The sequence below is a fragment of the Acanthisitta chloris genome, unplaced genomic scaffold (assembly GCF_000695815.1).
Source record: "Acanthisitta chloris isolate BGI_N310 unplaced genomic scaffold, ASM69581v1 scaffold9766, whole genome shotgun sequence".
NCBI lineage: Eukaryota > Metazoa > Chordata > Aves > Passeriformes > Acanthisittidae > Acanthisitta > Acanthisitta chloris.
Genome location: NW_008679733.1, coordinates 22,549 through 42,065, shown reverse-complemented (window position 1 = coordinate 42,065; position 19,517 = coordinate 22,549). Strand labels below are relative to the sequence as shown.

General features: G+C 37.9%; 1 protein-coding gene across 1 annotated transcript in view; it reads left to right on the top strand.

Annotated features, from left to right (window-relative positions):
- Positions 1-19,517, top strand: part of CRB1 (crumbs family member 1, photoreceptor morphogenesis associated) — a 41,039-nt gene that overhangs the window by 7,491 nt on the left and 14,031 nt on the right. The window contains exons 3-7 of the mRNA XM_009077423.1: positions 1,514-2,064; positions 2,423-2,588; positions 5,211-6,117; positions 7,419-7,547; positions 10,479-10,605. Of these exons, the coding sequence (XP_009075671.1) occupies positions 1,514-2,064; positions 2,423-2,588; positions 5,211-6,117; positions 7,419-7,547; positions 10,479-10,605 (1,880 nt within the window). The remainder of the gene's footprint in view (positions 1-1,513; positions 2,065-2,422; positions 2,589-5,210; positions 6,118-7,418; positions 7,548-10,478; positions 10,606-19,517) is intronic.

Sequence of the window (19,517 nt, the reverse complement as noted above, 5' to 3'; positions counted from 1 at the left end):
GTAACAAGGCAATTATAAACACAAAGTACCTTTTTGAAGATTAATGCATCTTTCTAAGACTGCAATTGTGGAATCCTCGTTCCAGAAGAAGTTTTCTTTTTATCCTCATGAAAAACTGTCTCAACCTCTAGTACCACCTTACAGAGAAGATAAAACTTAGAGTTAATGCCTCAAAACACCAATTCCAACTAATACTTGTTTTGACATACAAGAGTTTTAACAAGGAGATATAGATATATAGGTAATCTTATTCACAGAATTAAACTGTTTCAAATTTTATTAAGAAATTGTCTGTTTACGAACAAGTATGGGATTTATTCCTGTTGCTAAATAATATTACCCTACCATGTAGTAGTGCAATGTGGTTATTAAGAGTCTGTTGGGGCTTCATGGTCAGTCCCCTATTTTCATTGGGTTTTTTAATGTAGTCATAAAAAAAGTAGTGCTGCAGGCAGAAAGTTGGCCTATGAGATCTCACTCTAGGAGTTTTACTGCACAACAGAGGACTGAATCTTTAGCTATGTGAGCATTTAAAAATGCTTGGTTTATTCTTTCAATGAATTTGATATATTAAAAATAGCTCTTGAAACTGTTTAGGCAGGAAGTCTATAATATTGAGGACAAGATCACAAAACTGAAAGTATAAAAATAGAAACACTTTGTTGTTGTTTAATGAGATGATTCATCAGAATAAAATAGAGTTTTGGCTACATATTTTGTATCCTTGCAAGTCTGAAAATCATTACTGAAAATAAGGAGTAAGGGAGAGAGGCAGATGGTTTTGGTTTAATCGTTTTAATTGATAAGCATTGAAAAAAAAAGGAAAAAGAAAAAGGCTTCCTCGAGCCTGGATCATTTTTCCCCCTGTGACAGCACAGCACTATGGGCACTCACAGGACTGAGCAGGATTCATAATTGGAAATGAGTTGATGTATGTGAGCATATGTTGAACTCCCGCAACAAAAAGTCTGTCAGAGAACTGGGAGCACTGGGAAGCCCACACAGCACCACATAGGTGCTCTGTTTACACAAGAGGGGTTTGCCAAGCAGCTTTCTGCAATTGGAATCTGCAAAAAAAGTCACAAAATGCCAGAATTGCATGGTCATCAGAGGATCAAAGCAGTTAGGGTTTTCCAAAATGGTCTTTCTGAGGACCAATCCAGGAAACTATAGAAATCTGTCCTTGTTTAACCACTTGAAAACACAGCATTACACAGTGCATGATAAAGGGGAAAAATATGCCCAATAATGTAACATCTGGTCCTGCACTGGGGCTTAATGCTACAGCCATGGAAGCCAACAGGAATTTTGAAATAGAAGCTATTTGCAGCTGCATCAAGTCTTTATTCATCCATAAATACCATCACATCTTACTACCATACGTAAATATTACCAGAAGTAGTTATTTTATCACAGCATTGCCTCCCTTGTCATTTAGCCCTAACTGTTTTATTTTTCTCCCTTCTCTTTTTTTTTTTTTTTTTTACTTTTTCCCCATATCTCTAACCTCAAGAGTACATCCCAGGCCGGTTTGGATCTGAGGACTCCTCAGGCTATGCTGCTTTTTCTCTTGATGCGTCTCAGAATGGGAACTTCATCATATCAATGTTTGTCCGAACACGCAAGTCTTCGGGATTGTTACTGGCTTTGAGAAACAGTACTTACCTCTACATAAGAGTCTACTTGGAAGGTGGGAAACTCACAATGTTAGCTCTAAATTCCATTAAGTTATTAGGGAAACACTCCGTGAACGATGGAAACTTTTACTTAGTAACATTAAAAATAGAACCAAATAAGATGGAATTGTTCCAGTCCTCTCACTACCTAGGCTTCATTTCTACTCCAGTACTAACCATCCAAAGTAAGGATATTCTTTACATTGGAGGCCTACCAGATAACAAAGAAACTGATAGAAATGGCAGGTATTTCAAAGGCTGTATCCAAGATGTAAGAGTGAATAACCAGCCGCTGGAATTCTTCCCCATCACCAGTCCACTGAATTCTCATATCAACCGAACTCTGATTAATGTCACCCAAGGCTGCACTGGTGACAACCTCTGCAAGGTAAGAATGACATTTTTCAGAGCATGTTCACATGTTAATAAGGGGGAATTTGATTATAATTACATCTTAGGAAAACGTGTAAAAATACTAGAAAAAGCAGATTTTGTTGAGTTATGCTACATATGATGAATATCAGCAGCAAAATGTATATGAATAGGGAAGAATGAAACTATTTTAAGGTTGAAATACTGGTTTTCACTGATTATTGAACATGCTGTGCTCTCATAGTACTGGTCTTTGTCATTTTCCATCTGAAAGAAACAGAAAACTCCTTTTTGCCAAACATTCCCCCATCCCTAGAACTGGGAGGCCACCAACCTTTATTCATACTTAGGTTCTCTCTTCTCTTTCCCCATAGTCCAACCCTTGCCACAACGGTGGTGTGTGCTATCCAATCTGGGATGACTTCACTTGCACATGCCCCCCTAACACAGTGGGGAAGGCATGTGAGGAAGTTAAGTGGTGTGAGCTTGGGCCCTGCCCTCATGAAGCACAATGCCAGCTGGTGCACCAAGGATTTGAATGTAGGTACATTTCAGTTATTCCACTCATCTTTGGAGATCAGCAACTATAGACATTTTCATCAGCATTTCTTTGAAACTAAATGTTAACTGCCTTTAAAGTTCATTCTAATGTTATTTCTGTATTATAATAATAATTATGTCAATTTGAAGTAACAATGGGAAGAGTCTGCCCTACCAGACCCAGAAATTCTCAACCAGACTCCCTGACTCAGACACCAGTGTTTACAGCACCTTTAATTTTGACTTATTCGGCACAACTTGTTGTGGTTGTACAATCGATCAGTCATTACCAGAGTCTGAGCATACCCCTCATATTTCCACTGCAAAGAGATAAGAGGTTATCCAGTGTTGAATTAACCTTGAGATGTTCTCAGTCCTCCTGAAAAGACAAGCTACATAACATACATTGCATCATTTGATTTTCTTAACTCTTCAATGGATTTGCAGAAAGTCACCTTAATACCAGCAGTACAGTTATTCAACTAGTGTCTTCATAAGAAGCACCTGCATGTCAAGCAGTCTATTTGAAAATTGACCATTAGCAGTCTTAAGAACATTAGCCACCCTGCATATCTCTTTCCTTCTCCACTTTCCTTCTCCTTCCCACCCTGGAGCGGAATTTAAAAAGCAAGTAAGGATTTTGAAGCAATATTTTTTCTCTTTGCTATCAAAGAAAGCCCTAATGATGCTGTGAAGGAAGATAAATACACACTCAGTCTGATGGAAGCTGTTAGAATGGCTGACTCTTAGGAATGAGAAGGTTGGTCAACAAAACATTTCTATCATAGACAATTTGCTGGCAGATGAATATGATGCTATTTTTGTTGAGATTGTTAGAATCAGCATTGCAGGACTTGTCGAAATTTATAACCGAAATTAAAATAATTGCACCTTCTCTCAGAGACTTTGTTATTGATAAAATCAAAATACATCCTCTTATAAACTTTAATGTTGCATATTATGGTAGACTATAAACACACAGAGACAGTGAAGTGAAAAGTACCCAAACTGTTTCCTGTTGCTAAACTCAAAGCCGAAGTGAAAAGTACCCAAACTGTTTCCTTTTGCTAAACTCAAAGCCATTTATACTTCCAATGACTCAAGGTCATAACCATTAGATTTTTGCACTGGTTTATGTGGCAACAGTAGGGAGTTTCCCTAATGAATATTCAAAAATTTCTGCATTACAGAGCTGCATTTTTAACTGTCATATTCTTAGCTACAGGACAAACTTCTTATTCAACACAGGGTCATGAAAAAAAAAAAAAAGAGCTTTGTGGCCAGCAAGTTCTCTGCCAGCCTGATGTCTTCTGCTCTGGATACCATTTTAAGCCAAAGCAGCAGAACTGTTTTGCAGGGGCTATGTCTATCATTCCACTTAGATGGCTATGATTAGCAAGCCCTTTTGAGAGACATGCACTCCAAAAAAACCAAACATTAAGTAACAGCAAAACTGCATGCCTAGTAAAGGTACATTGAGGCAGCTTGCTGTGCTCAGGACTTTGTAAGAGTTCTACAGGAATAATTTATCTTTATGACCTTAAAAAACCTCAGCAGCTTTTTGAGACATTTAAAAAATCAGAAATCATTTTGAAAAGCTCGGACATTCATTTTTAGTATGGTTTTCTCTGAGGAAATATTTCTATGAAAAAGATTCCACATTTGATATGCCAGGAAATATAGCTACACCTCTGCTGCTCCCAGGGGCTCTTTTTCCTCAAGATTTACTAAGCCCAGAGATAGTTCAGAAACCCACCTTATTTCAGTGATAGGATCTTGCAAAGCTAAATTTGTCTGAAGTACAGACAGAAGACATTCCTTCCTGTCCCTCCTCCCTGCCTATAATCCTCATAAATCTCAGAATGTGTAAATTTACAGCCCAGTGAGTTAGTGCATTTTAGTAGAAGCATGCTAATGAAAGATGTCAAATACCTTTGTGAAGATGTCCATAAAACTGCCACAACGTTGCCCATCAATTTTCACTCACAGCAGTGCAAGCTGAGTGCTGCTGCCCTCCCAGTCCCACCAGCACAGGCTCGTTGCCATCAGCAGGGCTGTGGCAGTGCCTTCCCAGCAGGAGAAGCTGGCTGTAAATGTGACAGGCATGACTCTTCCTACATGGATTTTGAAGGGGCTTTTCATCATCTGACTTCAATTAAATTCATCCTTTTGCATCAGTGATAGTAAATTGGGATCCAGTTGAATACATTCTAAAACATCTTAAAAAACACCTAAAAAAATCAGGAAGAAAGGATCACCCCATCCAGATCTGTAATGGGGAACAACTGGCTGCCTGTACTTAGGGAACAAACAAGTGACAAATGTGTGTCTTATTTTGAAATACAGAGATAACACTAATGTAGAATTGTATATTAGAGTGATAACTTGAGGTGATGCAAAGCGGCACACTTTTGATGTTAATATAGCTGAAGCTGGCAGTGCCCTGTAATTTCCATAGTCATAATGGGCAGACAGGGATAACTGAAACACTGGTGGAATGTGATGTTTTTCAACAAACCCAAAAGGACTTACATGGCAGGGAATATGGAGCACTGACAAGATATTGTTCCACATGTCTTGGCTTAAAGTTGGCCTGGTTTCTCAATTATTATCTTTGCACAGGTCTTGCTAATGCAGTGTTTAGTGGCCGAAGCAGTGCGATATTTTACAGAAGCAACGGCAAAATCAGCAGAGACCTCACCAATATCGTGTTTGGCTTTCGAACTAGGGACACTGACGTGATACTGCTGTATGCTGAGAAGGAGCCAGAGTTTGTCATCATCAGTATTCATAACTCCAAATTACTTTTTCAATTACAAAGTGGCAACAGCTTTTATAGGCTGACCCTTGCTAGCTCAGTGCCTGTGAGTGATGGGAAATGGCATCAAGTGATCATCTCCATGGTAGAGCCCCTGTCCCAGTTCTCTAGATGGCACATTGATATAGATAACAAGAAAGACACTGCAACTAGCACAGCTGCTACAGGAAGCCTCAACTTTTTAAGAGAAGAGACAGACATCTATGTGGCTGACAAGGCTTTTGACAGTCTGGATGGCCTGCGAGGATGTATGAGCACCATAGAAATCAGTGGCATTTTTCTCTCATACTTTGAAAATGCTGAAATCCCGACTAAAAAACCTCAAGAGGAGCAATTTCTCAAAATATCTGCAAACCCTGCTCTCACTGGCTGTTTGCAGGTAGATGTCTGCAGCTCAGACCCCTGTATGAATGAGGGGATATGTGAAGACCTGTACACTTCCTACCGTTGCATATGTCCCGATGGATTCACTGGCACCCATTGCGAAGACAACATTGATGAATGCTCTTCAAACCCCTGCATTCATGGAAACTGCAGTGATGGGATCACCTCTTATGAGTGCAGCTGTGAACCTGGTTACACAGGGGAAAATTGTGAAGAGGACATAGACAACTGCCGTGGCCACCACTGTGCAAACGGAGCCACTTGCGTTGATGGGGTTAATGAGTACTCCTGCCTGTGTGCTGCTAACTTCACTGGAAGATTTTGCAGGTACTATATACAAGGCAGATCCGTGTGATTTTGTCAAGTCTCTTCTGAAGGGTTATTACATCACTGATATCTCCATTTTAAACACAGATGTTATGCATCTATCTATATATTAATCGTGGCTGCAGAGTTGATGTAGAAAGAATCTGCAGTACAGAAAGCTGTACAGATCAATCAGATGTGGACTGAGGCAGTGGAGAGCTGGCAGCTCAGGCAGAGACTGATGAGGCAAGGACAGAGCAAACAAGGCACAGCTCTGCTGCCCTGTTCTGCTGCCCAGCATGGGTCTCACAAGCTCTCTGATGACAGGATGACAAGTCTTCCAGAGCTTGGAAATACATGTATTACCTGGGGTTTTTTAGAAAAAAAATACATTAAGTGTTTTAAATCTCTAAGAGTATATTTTATCAGAGCAATAGAGCTCTAGAACTATAAATAAAGAAATTCAGAGTTGGTGGGTGAGAGAAAATAACAATAGAAAGGTTTGTAAAGAAGTTTTTCTCCCCACCCACAGCATCCTTGCTTGGTAGATTGTTTCCTCCCAGCTTGCCCTCAGCCCAGCAATCCTGGTGGCTGCAGACACCACACAGACCATTTTTTCCATGGCTTCTGAGGCCCTTGACATGCCTGTTTCCTTTTCTTCTCAGACTCCTCTAGGAAGTCTGCAGACACTTTCCTGGCCTCTCTCCCCTTTAATTGCCCTTCTCTGTTTGCATAAACTTCTCCCTTCTAAGCATGTCCTGTTGCTCTCAGAGAAGGCAAAATCTTTCTCCTTCCTCCAGAGGACTCCTACAAATCCAGTCTGCTGCAGCCCAAAGGATGCAAATGGACAATCATCTTCATGCTACCGAGTCACATATTTTTAGGACATAATTACAAAATAGACAGGTTTTCTTGACTTTTTCTGAATAGTGATGACATCCTCAGATTTCTCTATGCCTTATGTTGGCCCAATACAGTTTATCTTGTATGTTAAGTCTCTCATTTGAACTCTTCTACTAAGCTGTCCAGGTATCACATCAGTAATGTATGTAGAGTGATGTCCCCTCGTTTGGTTTCTTTTTGCTAAGAAATGAATCATTAAGTTGCCAGTAGATATTTGGAAAAGAAAAATCAAATTCATCAAATTACAAAAGTGAAGCAAAACATGTTCTGTTAGTCTTAAACCTCAGTTCCTGCTGTCTTTCCTTTGGGCAATACCCCAGTCAGTAACAGCACTGCTCCCCTGCTTCAGCTGAGAGAACACAAGACATCCAAAAACAAGGAAAATGCAAATAACTGTTGTTATCTTCTTATTTACCTAGATATAGAAGATTACCATATACAGTTTGTGGGAACGAAGAGAGAAACCTCACATGTTTCAACTATGGCAACTGCACTGATCTTGGGGGCGAGTTGACATGTGTGTGCCTGCCGGGATTTGTTGGAGAACGGTGAGATGCTTTGCTCTGCCATTGTGGAGCAATTCTTCCCAAGGTGGTTCTAGAAGAGTCCAGAGGGTAATGGCCATAGAGGTCTTGCCCTCCTGCAGAAATACAGATAAAGCTGCTGCTTAAGTGTAGCAGTTTCTTGCTTGAGTGACTTTGAGGGTCTGAAGTATAGTGGTTTTAATTAGACAAAAATCACAAATGAATGCGGCAACATTCAGTCCAATATAGCATCAGTAACTCCAGTGCAATACATTATTTCTTAAACAGCATTATAAACTTGCTTCTCTGTGCCTCTTTTTGGCTTCCATGCCAAATTTATATACGACAAGCTAGAACGTTCTCTTTCCAAAGGAGGGGGCACATAAACACACATATCTCGCTCATAGATATATATCATACATACCGTGTCACATGAATGTGCAAAGCTGTTACATTTTCATATGTGTGTGTTGTGAATATACAATCTATTCTATCACAGGGATGGTATGAGATGACATACCTGGTAGTATTATTACAGCTCATTACTTTGTTACTGAGTGCTGATGTATGAAAACAGAAGTATTATTTTAAGAAGAGGTTAAGAAATACTATTTACGTGTCATTGTTTAGCCTGAAACAGAGAGACCTACCTCACAGTGAAATTTGTACTATTGCAATTCACACTTACCATTTAACAATGTTCTACAAACAGCTCTGGATCAGGGAAGCCTAACAGCCTCAGGGCATTAGGTGCTGGAGACATGTAGGAAGGCATTGTCCCAGTCATACTATAGTTTGAACAGGTAAGGGAAATTTTTGGGTAGTGAGGAAGGGTACATGCTCTTAGTGAAACTAGCATTACATCAAAATATAATATGCACAAGTTCAAGAGGACCAAGCTCTAACACAGAGAAGTTTTCAACAGAAGGTTTTCATTCACTCAAAAACTTAAGAACCCACTGATTTTACAGAAACAGTACAGCAAGCTATAAAAGACAGATGAAATGAGAATTTCCACCCACTCAAGGCACAGTGTTTGCAGGCACATCTGCATTGCACTGTTAACAGCCAGGTCATCTGTGTACCACCTCACAATATTCAACAAAGGTGAAAATAGATAAAATTAAATGTATAAAAGTATTCATAGACACTTTTTCACTGTACGTATTTTCTGGGACTTCAAGGTAGAAGAAAGTACTTTTTCCTTCTTCCTTCCCCTGCCAGGCAAATTGCTAACTACAGCTTTGGGAATGAGCCTTCCTTACATCCATCCCACTGGCTGGCAATAATCTCTGGTTTATGGTTCCCATGATTCTCATATTGAACAGCAGCCTTGTACCAGGCGAGCTGCACGCTAACTGAGTGTCACAGAGAGGCATTCCTCTCCACTGTCTAAAATTGTCTATTTGCCCTCTTTTCCTGTAGACTGCCAAACCATAAACTTGTAGTACTTCCATACTTGCAGGTCTTACAATATCAAATGAGAAAATTTCACCCCTTCTTTTTTTTTCAGAATGAATTCAAATATATCCGTTAATAAGAAAATTAAAACCAAAATGCTTTGTATATTTTTGTATTAGATTGATAAAACAGGTATTTTCCTTTAAAACAATATTTCATCCCTCAGAAAGCCACTGATGCACAGTATAGAGAAAATAGCATCTTTCTATGCCAATCAATTGACTTGGGATCACACACATACAAAAAAAAAAGCCCAATGAACTTAATAGCAGGTGAAAAAGAAAATGTGAAAAGATTACTCTTCATAAAAGGAGATATCTCTGTCGCTTGAAAACTAATTTCAAAATTACCTAAAGGGATTCAGGTTTCTAAGTGCTCCTGATACTCAGTTGGATTCAGGTGCCTGATACTCTGGAAGATTTGAGGGGTTATTGGTTTTTTTTTAATTTGCATAGGTAAGTTCATAACTATATGATTTTTCTACATTGGATAAATAGCTCTTTGAAATATATGAACATAATTTACCATTTAAGGAAGTAATTGAAAGATTTTTAGAGATTACTAAAGAAAAAGTGTTTAATATAAAAGACTGCTCTTTTCTGCATAATTATATGATTAAAAAAACAATTGCTTATAATTCACAGACAGTTTCTTAGATTCTTCTTCAAGAATAAACCTGCATTTTTTCTTGGGAAAAAAGAGGATTAGCTGTTAGCATTACTAAAAAAAAAAAAAACGGGAGCGGGGAAATAGAAGGGAACATTGTCAGAGCAGAAAATCACCAAATTATCAGTAGTTTTCAAACAATGTTACACATTCCTCATTGTCCTTCCATTGGTTGCCTTGAGAAATTATGAGAACTCAAGTTCCCCTTATCATCAGAATTAACTCAAAATCATTTAAGGGTACATACTGAGGCTCAGAAAAGCCTGTGCTGCACCATTCCTACCATTTTTGGGGCCCATCTCAGAGAGACTAGATAGGAAGTTGTGCTCAGATCTATTGACATTCCAAATGGAGGGAGGTAAAAAAAAAGAAGGGAAAAAGAGTAAAGGAGGTAAATATTTCCAGGAACACTCAGCTGGAAAAAACACACATTTGTTTGACTTATATCCAGATTACTGGGAAGGAAAATGTGCCCTCAGCTTCCTAGAACAATGAAAAGGATAAGTAAGCTGTCAGCAGGACTTGAACCAGAGCTAGCTCTAAAATCATGCACAAACTTTCATTACACCTTGCTTAGCACCATTAACCATGAAATGCTTTACAGAGATGAAATTGCCTGCTTAACTATCTCTGTTTAAAAATAATACAGGAAGTTCAGGATTTGAGTGTGGCTAATCAGGTAGTTAATAAAATCATAAACACGTGTGGAAATATGCCCCAGAGCATCATCCTCTCCCTTCCTCCAAAAGCTTCGGAATTAAAAACGTGCCCGTTTGATGCATTTGACTTGTGATTTCAGAGACTTACTATTTGCAGTCTTTGCTCTAGGTGTGAAAAGGACATTGATGAGTGCAGCTCTGACCCATGTCTGAACGGAGGTCTCTGCCAGAACCTGCTCAACAAGTTCCACTGCCTCTGCGACGTGAACTATGCTGGAGACCGCTGTGAGATAGATGTAAGCGACCTCTCCTTTTTTGTCTCTTTATTGTTGTGGCAGAATCTCTTTCAGCTTCTCTCCTATCTTATTCTACGAATGGATGATGAACCAGCAGTCGAGTGGGGTGATCAGGAAGACTATTAAGCAGTCTTTAAACTTTTTTTTGTATTTTACTGCAGCAGAAGATGCCTTGACCAAACAGCTTAGCAAAGCAATACAAGTGTCAGAGTTTTAAAACTTGTTTTATATTTCTTTGAATGGTTTTCTATGAATCACTTTGAATCTGGTGTAGTTCATTCACTTAATTTTAGAACAAGTGCTAGCAGATGATAGAAAGTGTTTCGTCCCACCTTCACTGCAGAGTTTCACCACATAGACATTGCCAGTGGGACACACCAACAGGAAATACACATTAACAAGAACTGTCAGATTTACTAATGGTGGAATTCAAACCCTACTGCAATGATTGGCAAAGACCCACTGCCTTGAATAAGGCTAATTCTACATTAAATCTTACAGATACTCACATCTTTGCACCACATACCATGGTCACTGCTGTTTCTTGGCAGTTAGGTCTCACACCTGTGAAATCGTAGGATATTTTTGGATAATTAGTGAATGGTTTGGATTAGCAATTGTCAACACTCTGAGGACACTCCCACATCCATTTGAATTAGTGGCAATCCTGCACTGATATCACTAATCCTGATGCTCTGCTCCAGTATCCTCTACACTTCCAATACATTAATACTGAGATGAAATACAAATATCTTAATCTTGGCCATGGTTTGTCTTTCAAGAAAGGCCCAATAAGTACCTCAGACTTAAAAATGCTAGATTTGTTGTTAGTTCAAAGATTTCTACATCTTTAAGTATATCTGTGTTATCCATTAAGAGATGTCATCAGACCAAAAAGATAGGATTTTTCCTTCTTAGGAAGCTAGCAAGTTAATTCAGTTGATTGGTTGTCCATGGATTCTTAAAAGAATTAAAATAAGGAGCCTGAAAATTATGAACAGCAGGAGGCTTAGCAAAAATGTTACAGTGAAATATCTGCCTTTGAGAATGCAGACACAACTGAAATACATTGTTAAATACAAAACAGTAGTAAAAATCAAGGTTTTGAGGTTTTAGACAATTTTAAGGCAAAAAAATCTAATTTATAAATGGTGAAACCATCTACTTGGGCATTCATTATCATATTTGCATAGATTCTGACCTCCTTTTAGTAATTTGAATAGTGTTCTTGGATGAGAATTCAAAATAAGCAGGTATAAGTTGGTGTTTTATTATTAAGTGACATGGCATGTAGCAGAGTTATAGGAAAGACTAACACTAGATGGTGAGGTTTCCTGACTCCAAAGGGAACAGCTGATCTTTTGGAGAAGTCCTTTAGACTATTGATATTAGTTTCCCCCATTTCATCCTGAAGCTTTTAGTTCATCAGTTCTCAACTTGTGGATTGGACCTGGAGTGTTCATGAAAAGCAAATCCCACCTTTACTTCTACAGTTGCATTAGGACACCTTAAAATATACATAAATGAGATGTTAAGGTTTCTGTTTGCCATAGCAGGATATAGCAGAAGCCTCTACCAGTGGATCAAGTCTCAACTTTTTATTTTCCACCTTTCTGAAATATCCCAAAGCCTGTTATATTTCTGAATACCATTCAGTGCACAATTGCAGCAACTTTCACGTTATTAGAAAGCCTACTCATATTTTGGGAGGGAGGAAAAATCCAAACAAACTTTTTGCACATTCATGGGAAAAAAAAAACAGATTCATCCCCTGTGCTGTGTCACATATTCCCGTTTCAAGCATCTGCCTTAGTATGAAAATTAAGCACAATGTATTTACTTATAATAATTGTATGCAAGGACAATTTCTTTGCTGTCTTTATCATACCAGAAAAGTGATTGGGGCAATTTTCTTATTAATCTCTTATTTAAGTAACAATAATAAATAATTATACAATTATAGATCTATATTTATAGATAAAAATAAGCATTCAGTGAGTAGATCCTTTCCTCTTTGTAAGCTATCAGTAAACACAAGATGGGAATACATGTTCCAACACTGGAGAATAAATTAATGTAGCAGTGTCAGAAACAAAACTGTATATTCTATCAGATGTAGGGCTTGGTTATCTCATTTACTGGGAATCACATGTAATGCTGTGAATTATGCAGCACAGGCAAAAAGGAAAAACAAAATCAAACTGCATTTTGTATATTTTTCCCCAATGTAAAGCTTTGGAAAATTGATTTTTACTCCAGATAAAATAATGCGAACAAACTACAACACTTTATGTTGCTTTTGTCTTTTATTACTATATTTTTTTAAATGAAGTCAATATTTCTGAGTGAAATGTTTGCAGTTTGGTTCAAAATATCAATGACAAAATTAAACCATTCACCTTATTTGGAATTAAAAAGTCAATTTTCTTTCATATGGAGAAATTTAAAATAATAACACATTAAATTGGGAATTTTATTCCAAACTGTATCTTTCATTTAATCATAGCTAAAAACAGTATCTGGTTCAGTATTATTGAAATGAAAAATGAAAAATTTAAACACAACTCGAAGCAAAAACTATCTCATTTCAGATGCTAACTGAAGGCAAAGAAATAAGAAAGTTTTAAACCAACCAAAGCTGTTCAAACAAAGTTTTTTTAAATAACTGAAATTAAGGAAATCACAATAAAGTTTGATTAGTTTGTTGGGTTTTTTCTCACTGGATTTAGTTCAGCTCCCACCTAAGTAAATTGAACTTTATAGAATACACACTACAGGACACTCCACATTAAGCAAAAATTTCATCCTGGTATTAATGTTGAAGAAGGGTAGAAAGCAATACATGTAATAACAGTATGTTTGACACATCATACCTATGTGCATAATATGGAAGACAAAGAATAAATTTGAATAGAGATTCCAAAACTCTTTCTCATCAATACTAGAAACTTGATATGAATGTATATACAATATTAAATGCAGGTTTTATATGAATTTACAGCAATATGCAAGTTATTAATCTATGTTAGCAGAGAATCAGTTCACTCTTTCTTTTACTGAATACACTCAACCTGTAATTGAATTCTTTCCTTCCTTTAATGCCTTGTCATAATGAAACATCCCCTGACCTCACAAATGCTGCTCCTTTCCTCTTTGTACTTCTGTATCCTCAACTACATTGTGCACGTGTACATAACTTTCCTACCTTTATACATGAAATAAACCTTCTGCCTTTGTCTCTTTATGTCTGCTCCTCATTTTCTGCTAACTACTCTATTCATTTGCTTTCAGTGTGCCATGTTTTCTGAGCACTTACACTCTACAGGTTCACCACACAAAAGCTAAGGTTGCTTCATCCCAGTGTGTTTTCCAGGAGCACTGGCACTGGCCAGGCAGGTCCTTCCCAGTGAAGCTTTTCAGCCACTTGAACCACCCCAGAGCAATATCTTACATTAACTACATTAACAAGTCCCCAGATCAGCAATTCAGAGAGGAAGGGATTTTATCCACATGGCTTAAAGCAACTCTCATTACTTAGCTCCTCCTTAGGTAGAGTCAATACTTAGAAAACTGATGAGCATTACAAGGTCTTTGTTCCCCAATTTTTGATGGGTCATCCCTTTTCAGTGAGTTATCATAGCCCATAGGGTGGACCTGTCAAACTCACAGCCCTTCCAACACAGCCAGTGGAGAACAGACTTGATAGTTTTAGTTCTAAAAGCTAAACATATGCCAGATTAATTAAAAAACACTTTTCTATATATATTTTTAAGAGATGCAGGTGTTGGGCAAGGAAAAGAGATATAGAAGCAATCATGAAGAAATAGCTGGATGAATAACGACACTAAGCACTAGTCTTATTTTGTAAACGCATCCAGTTGCTAAGATTTTTTAGAATTCAAGGGCTTGAAAAGACCATGATTCATGTTTAAGATAAAGGTATAACAGCAAGATCTTCATACATCTCCAGTGTTGCAATTGTACTGCAAATTTTTGATAGGTGATTTTTTTGTTTATTTAGAACACAAATTTCCCAATGAGTTCATACTTTTGTGAATATCTCAGTATTCATAAAAAAACCAAAACCAAAGCAAACCAAACCACACAAAAAAAACCCTAAACAAACAAAAACCACCCCACACTCCTACCATTTTGGACACTGAGAAGAGCTTGGGAAACCATCATCTCAGTATACTCAGAATTAGAGGAGGACACAAGACATGCAAATAGAAGAAATCAAACAAGCAAGATCATGATTTTTGGAGGTATGGCTTGTGATGCTCAATACTGGTATTATCTCTAATGGATCCCTTTATGTTGTGATACTAAGATTCAAATTGTTTTTCAGATGTCAGTGACTGTCATTCAGAAACCTGAGTAATGAGAAGTAACAGTGTTTGGGCTTGAGGCAGAATTAAGATTTCTGAAAAGAGAGAAAAGACAGAGGTACTAGAAGGGGGAACGAAGGGATTTGCATCAGCTGTGGGATGAATGAAAGTATTCCTAACTGTATTTAGCAAAGACACGAGGTATTTCACTGAGGGAGTACACACAGAGAATGGCTGATTTGTTTACTGACCATCATTCCTACTTCTGGGCCATAAAAAACAGGACTGACCCTTCTCTGCAGGTGCTCTAATACAATTTGAACTCTGCCAACAGTATCTTATAACAATTTTAACTTCAAAGAGCCCATGTGTTTGTGAATTTGAAAATATCCTCGATGATGTATTTTTATTTAGATACTCTTCCTCCCAGATTACTGAAGAAACTAGATCCAATAATCATTTACTCAGTGCACATGACTACAGTATGTTAGTGAGCCTAAAAATAGGAAAAAATCTGCTTCAAACTAGCAGTGATGAAATAGGATAGGAAAAAATCTGCTTCAAACTAGCAATTATGAAATAGAGTTCATTCTTTCCTTGCAAATATTATTCCTTGCCTGACAGCCAAAGGTTCAGCCAAGAGGGCACTTTACTTGTTATTAATTTTCAGCGCTTGAATTTACGTATTTATATCTTGTGTTAGTGATGCTCCCTAAAAATAAGGAAAATTTTGTTTGCAATAAATTATTCAAAATTTCTACTTCAAGAACCACAAAGCCTGATTCTAAGAACTATAACCTTAAAAAGCCAACAAAAAAACCCCACCACCTCCAGCATATCTTTGTGTTGCTGAGATTACTCTTACTTGAAGTAGATCCCAAGAGAGTTAAAACAAAAACCAGGGTTTGGTTGTTCGTTTTACTTTGTGTTTCAAGAGTGCCCTGAGGCCCCATTAGACTTGGGAGCACATTCTGCCAGTGCTGCATTCTGCTGGTGCTAGCAAAAGGCACCGACTGGCCAACAGCTCTGTCTGTACTTTGAAATTGTTTCTTGAGCATTGTCATCAGCAGCACCTTTGGGACAGCACTTCCTCACAAAGCACACCCTCTCCTATTGTACATGTGAATATACATGAGACTTGAAAGTGGTGGTGGATTTCATGTCCCAGAATTAAAGTTCTGCTTAAAGTAGCTGCTGCAATGTGCTCTGATGTGCACTAGTGTTGCTTTCATGTACTCTTCCAGCTGGTACATTTCCATCCTCCTGGGCACAAGGACAAGCATCATGCACTGGAGGTTACAATTCACATTTAATGTCATTAAAAATACACTGATAAGCATGTAAGATATGTTCAATATTGAATCTAAATTCAATAAAACTCTCTTAGGCTTCCATAGCACAGACACACGGAATTTTGATTGAATCTGCTCTACAGCGATTAGCTAATGTATTCATTAACTGGAAGGGTTAGTAATATGAACGTAGCAAATGATACTTAATTACAATAATTAATGCCTGGTGATTCATGAATAATGCATTCCATAGCTATTTACATATTCATACTTAGCAGGCTATTAATGGATAATTATCATTTGACTAAAAGATGTGGACATTAGGAGTGTAACAATGACACTGTTTTTCCCCAATCTCACTGTAGCTTTACCTGCATGTCTTGCCCTTGTATACCTCTGTCTTGTACCTTATACACAGAAATATAAACAGCATTTTATTTTCAAGACCTATAGAGCAATATAATGGCAAATACAGCCCTGCAGGTTGGTTTCCACACTGCACCAGTTTTGAGCCAGTACTCCCATCAGTTTCTGTCCTGAGATTGCAAAAAATTGAAAGCACTTTGTTCTCTTGGTGATTGCAAAAAATTGAAAGCACTTTGTTATCTTTGCCATCAGTATAGATTTGTTCTTGTCCTGAATTTATGCTCTTTCCTACTGCAGATGCTTAGGACACTTTTATACTTCAGAGTTGGTTAATTTGTGAAATTAGGGTAGCAATATTGGAAACACCTTCAAAATGAACAAACAATTCGTTAATTTGTGAAATTAGGGTAGCAATACTGGAAACACCTTCAAACTGAACAAACAATTTTGCCCTAGATGGCTGCTATTTATGCTCACACAAACCTATTTCAGCCTCCATGTAAGCAGATAAGTTGCTAGGCCTCCCAAGCTTATACAAGACAAAAATACAGCATAAAATAAATCTTTAAACAGCAAAAGATATTAAAATATATTTTAAGGCAATATAATAATTTTTATTCTGAGCCTAAGCTTGAATGCTCAATGTTGACAACACTAAGACATCAATATTCAGCTGCCAACCCCAGGGGTGTGATAAAATGAAGAAGTAAAGCTGTGTAAGTCAGCTGAACCTGAGAAGTGCTGCCACACTGATTTTCAGACAAGCCCCTCACCTACTGCTCCTCCACAGAACCAGCTGAGGAGCTGTGGGTGCCCTGGCTCACTGAAAAGCTTATTCCAGCTGTCATAACCTGCAGAGAGTTCTCACCATGTGTGGTGGTCAGCTCTGGGTTCCCCTTGTATAGTGTGGCTGAACAATCCAGGACTCCAGGCAGCAAGTTTGGGTCAAGCTATTGGGCAGCATCAGACTGATGTCTTAGTAAGTGAGAGCATTTGTATCTACTGTGGCTTTTGTCTTCTCCAGAGCTCTTGGACCCCATTGAAAAAAGACAAGTGTGCACAGTATAATATTTTCAAAATTAAACCATTCTTCTGAAATTCCCTGTCCTGCATAGCTATTTCCACTGCAGTTGAGGTGGTTGCCTCTCAGTAATATAAGCTCACGAAATCAGATATTTAAAACGACTCGTTATCATGCTCTAACATCATACTGAAGCCAGTGATGTTTGAGCACCAACAGAGAGAGGACTGAACCTCTATTCAAAACTGCAGCACCCATGGCCAGAAGCACAGCCAACCCATGATACATCCCTGCTGGTGTTCCCCTCCAAGCAAGGAGCATGTCTTGGGTTAGCAGAACCCAACTCTCACCTGTCAGCTTTCCTGATGCTCCTAAGACCTAGACAGGAAGCAGATTGTGGGAAGAAAATGAAGTCTGGCCTATGTACCTGATATCCTGTGAGGCTTTTGCTGGAAGCATGAAGGGTATTTCCTGGTACTTCTGATTTACTCTCCGTAGTTCCTTACTTTGAGAAAACCCTCGTCTAGTCAACTATTTGGAGAAAAGGGTTGTACAGCACATGTAAACTTATTACAGCCTGATGAGAGGCTATTGAAATAAAAATATTTCATCCAACGAAGTAGATTTTTACTGTTTTTTTTAGCCTAGGAGAATCAGTGTAAGTGAGCTGGGCTGGAGTTTGTTTTCACATCATTCTCGCAGTTGTAGGTCGCCCATCATGGCAGAATTGTTGCCATTGATGGTAGGAGCCAGAGAGATCTCAGCTTTATTCCTGTGCCAGGTCAAATGTGGAGTAAGAAGAAACCTCTTTATATTTGTAAAATGAGCAGCTCTGCTCTGGAAGTCATTGAAAATGTCACAATGTCATTTTCAGAGCAGAAAAATCCCTTAATAGCCTTCGCTATTTTCTATTAGTCTGTATTCAAAACACAGGATTTAACTAAAACTTCTAAAAGGATATAGCAAGAAACACATTTAATGTGTGTCACAACATAAGGTATAAAAACATTAGGATGCAAAGACAATAAGGTTATCTGATGTGTCTTAGCTGGGAAAGACAAGAAAGCTCTTCACAAGGCCAGGATTACTGCACGCATCAGTGAAAAGCAGTTGAATATTTAATGTGCATGGTAAATATAAGTCTAAAAGGGAGACCAGATGACATATGACAGGATAACACTCTGCAGTATAGAATCAGCTCTAAGTATGGTATTCACATAACACGTTTAGTATTCAGACTAACACATTTTGTCTGTACACCATCCTTTCTGTTGCAGTGGCATTGTCTTCCTTTTTCTCACCTTCTGATGTTTTCCCTGCAGACTCACATTCACATCACATGGGCACTTACTTCAGTCATTGCTCACTTTATAACACATTCATGCACTCTATGCCTGCATTGTTCAGATACTAAATTTTATGTCTTTTTTTTCTCATATGGTTCATGAGACTTAATGTTCTCTTCTCTTTTATCTCTTTTTTTCCTATCTTCAAATAATCCAGCACTGAGGGAAGGTATTCTGGAAGTTGTTTTAGAACAATTAACTCCTAAATATAAAAATTAGACTCTACTTCTACTTTTGTTTGTTGAGTTAGTTTGGTTTTTTGCTTTGTTTTGGGGTTTTTTTTCATAAGAGCAGGAACCAACACTTTTGTCTTCCAGTTATCTTTGTAGATAAAAAGTGTAACACTGATCTCATCCTAAAGATTATCCAAACATGAATAATCATTTTGGTAATTCTGGTATTTCTGACTTTTGCTATGATCTAGTGTTGATCATAGCATGTTTCAATTTACTTTGCTTCAAAAAATACAATTGATAAGAAAATTATTCTGCTGCAAGTACTTGAAAAGTTTTTGGAAACAAAGCTATGTTCAGTTTTTAAACTTTGTTTTTCAGAAATT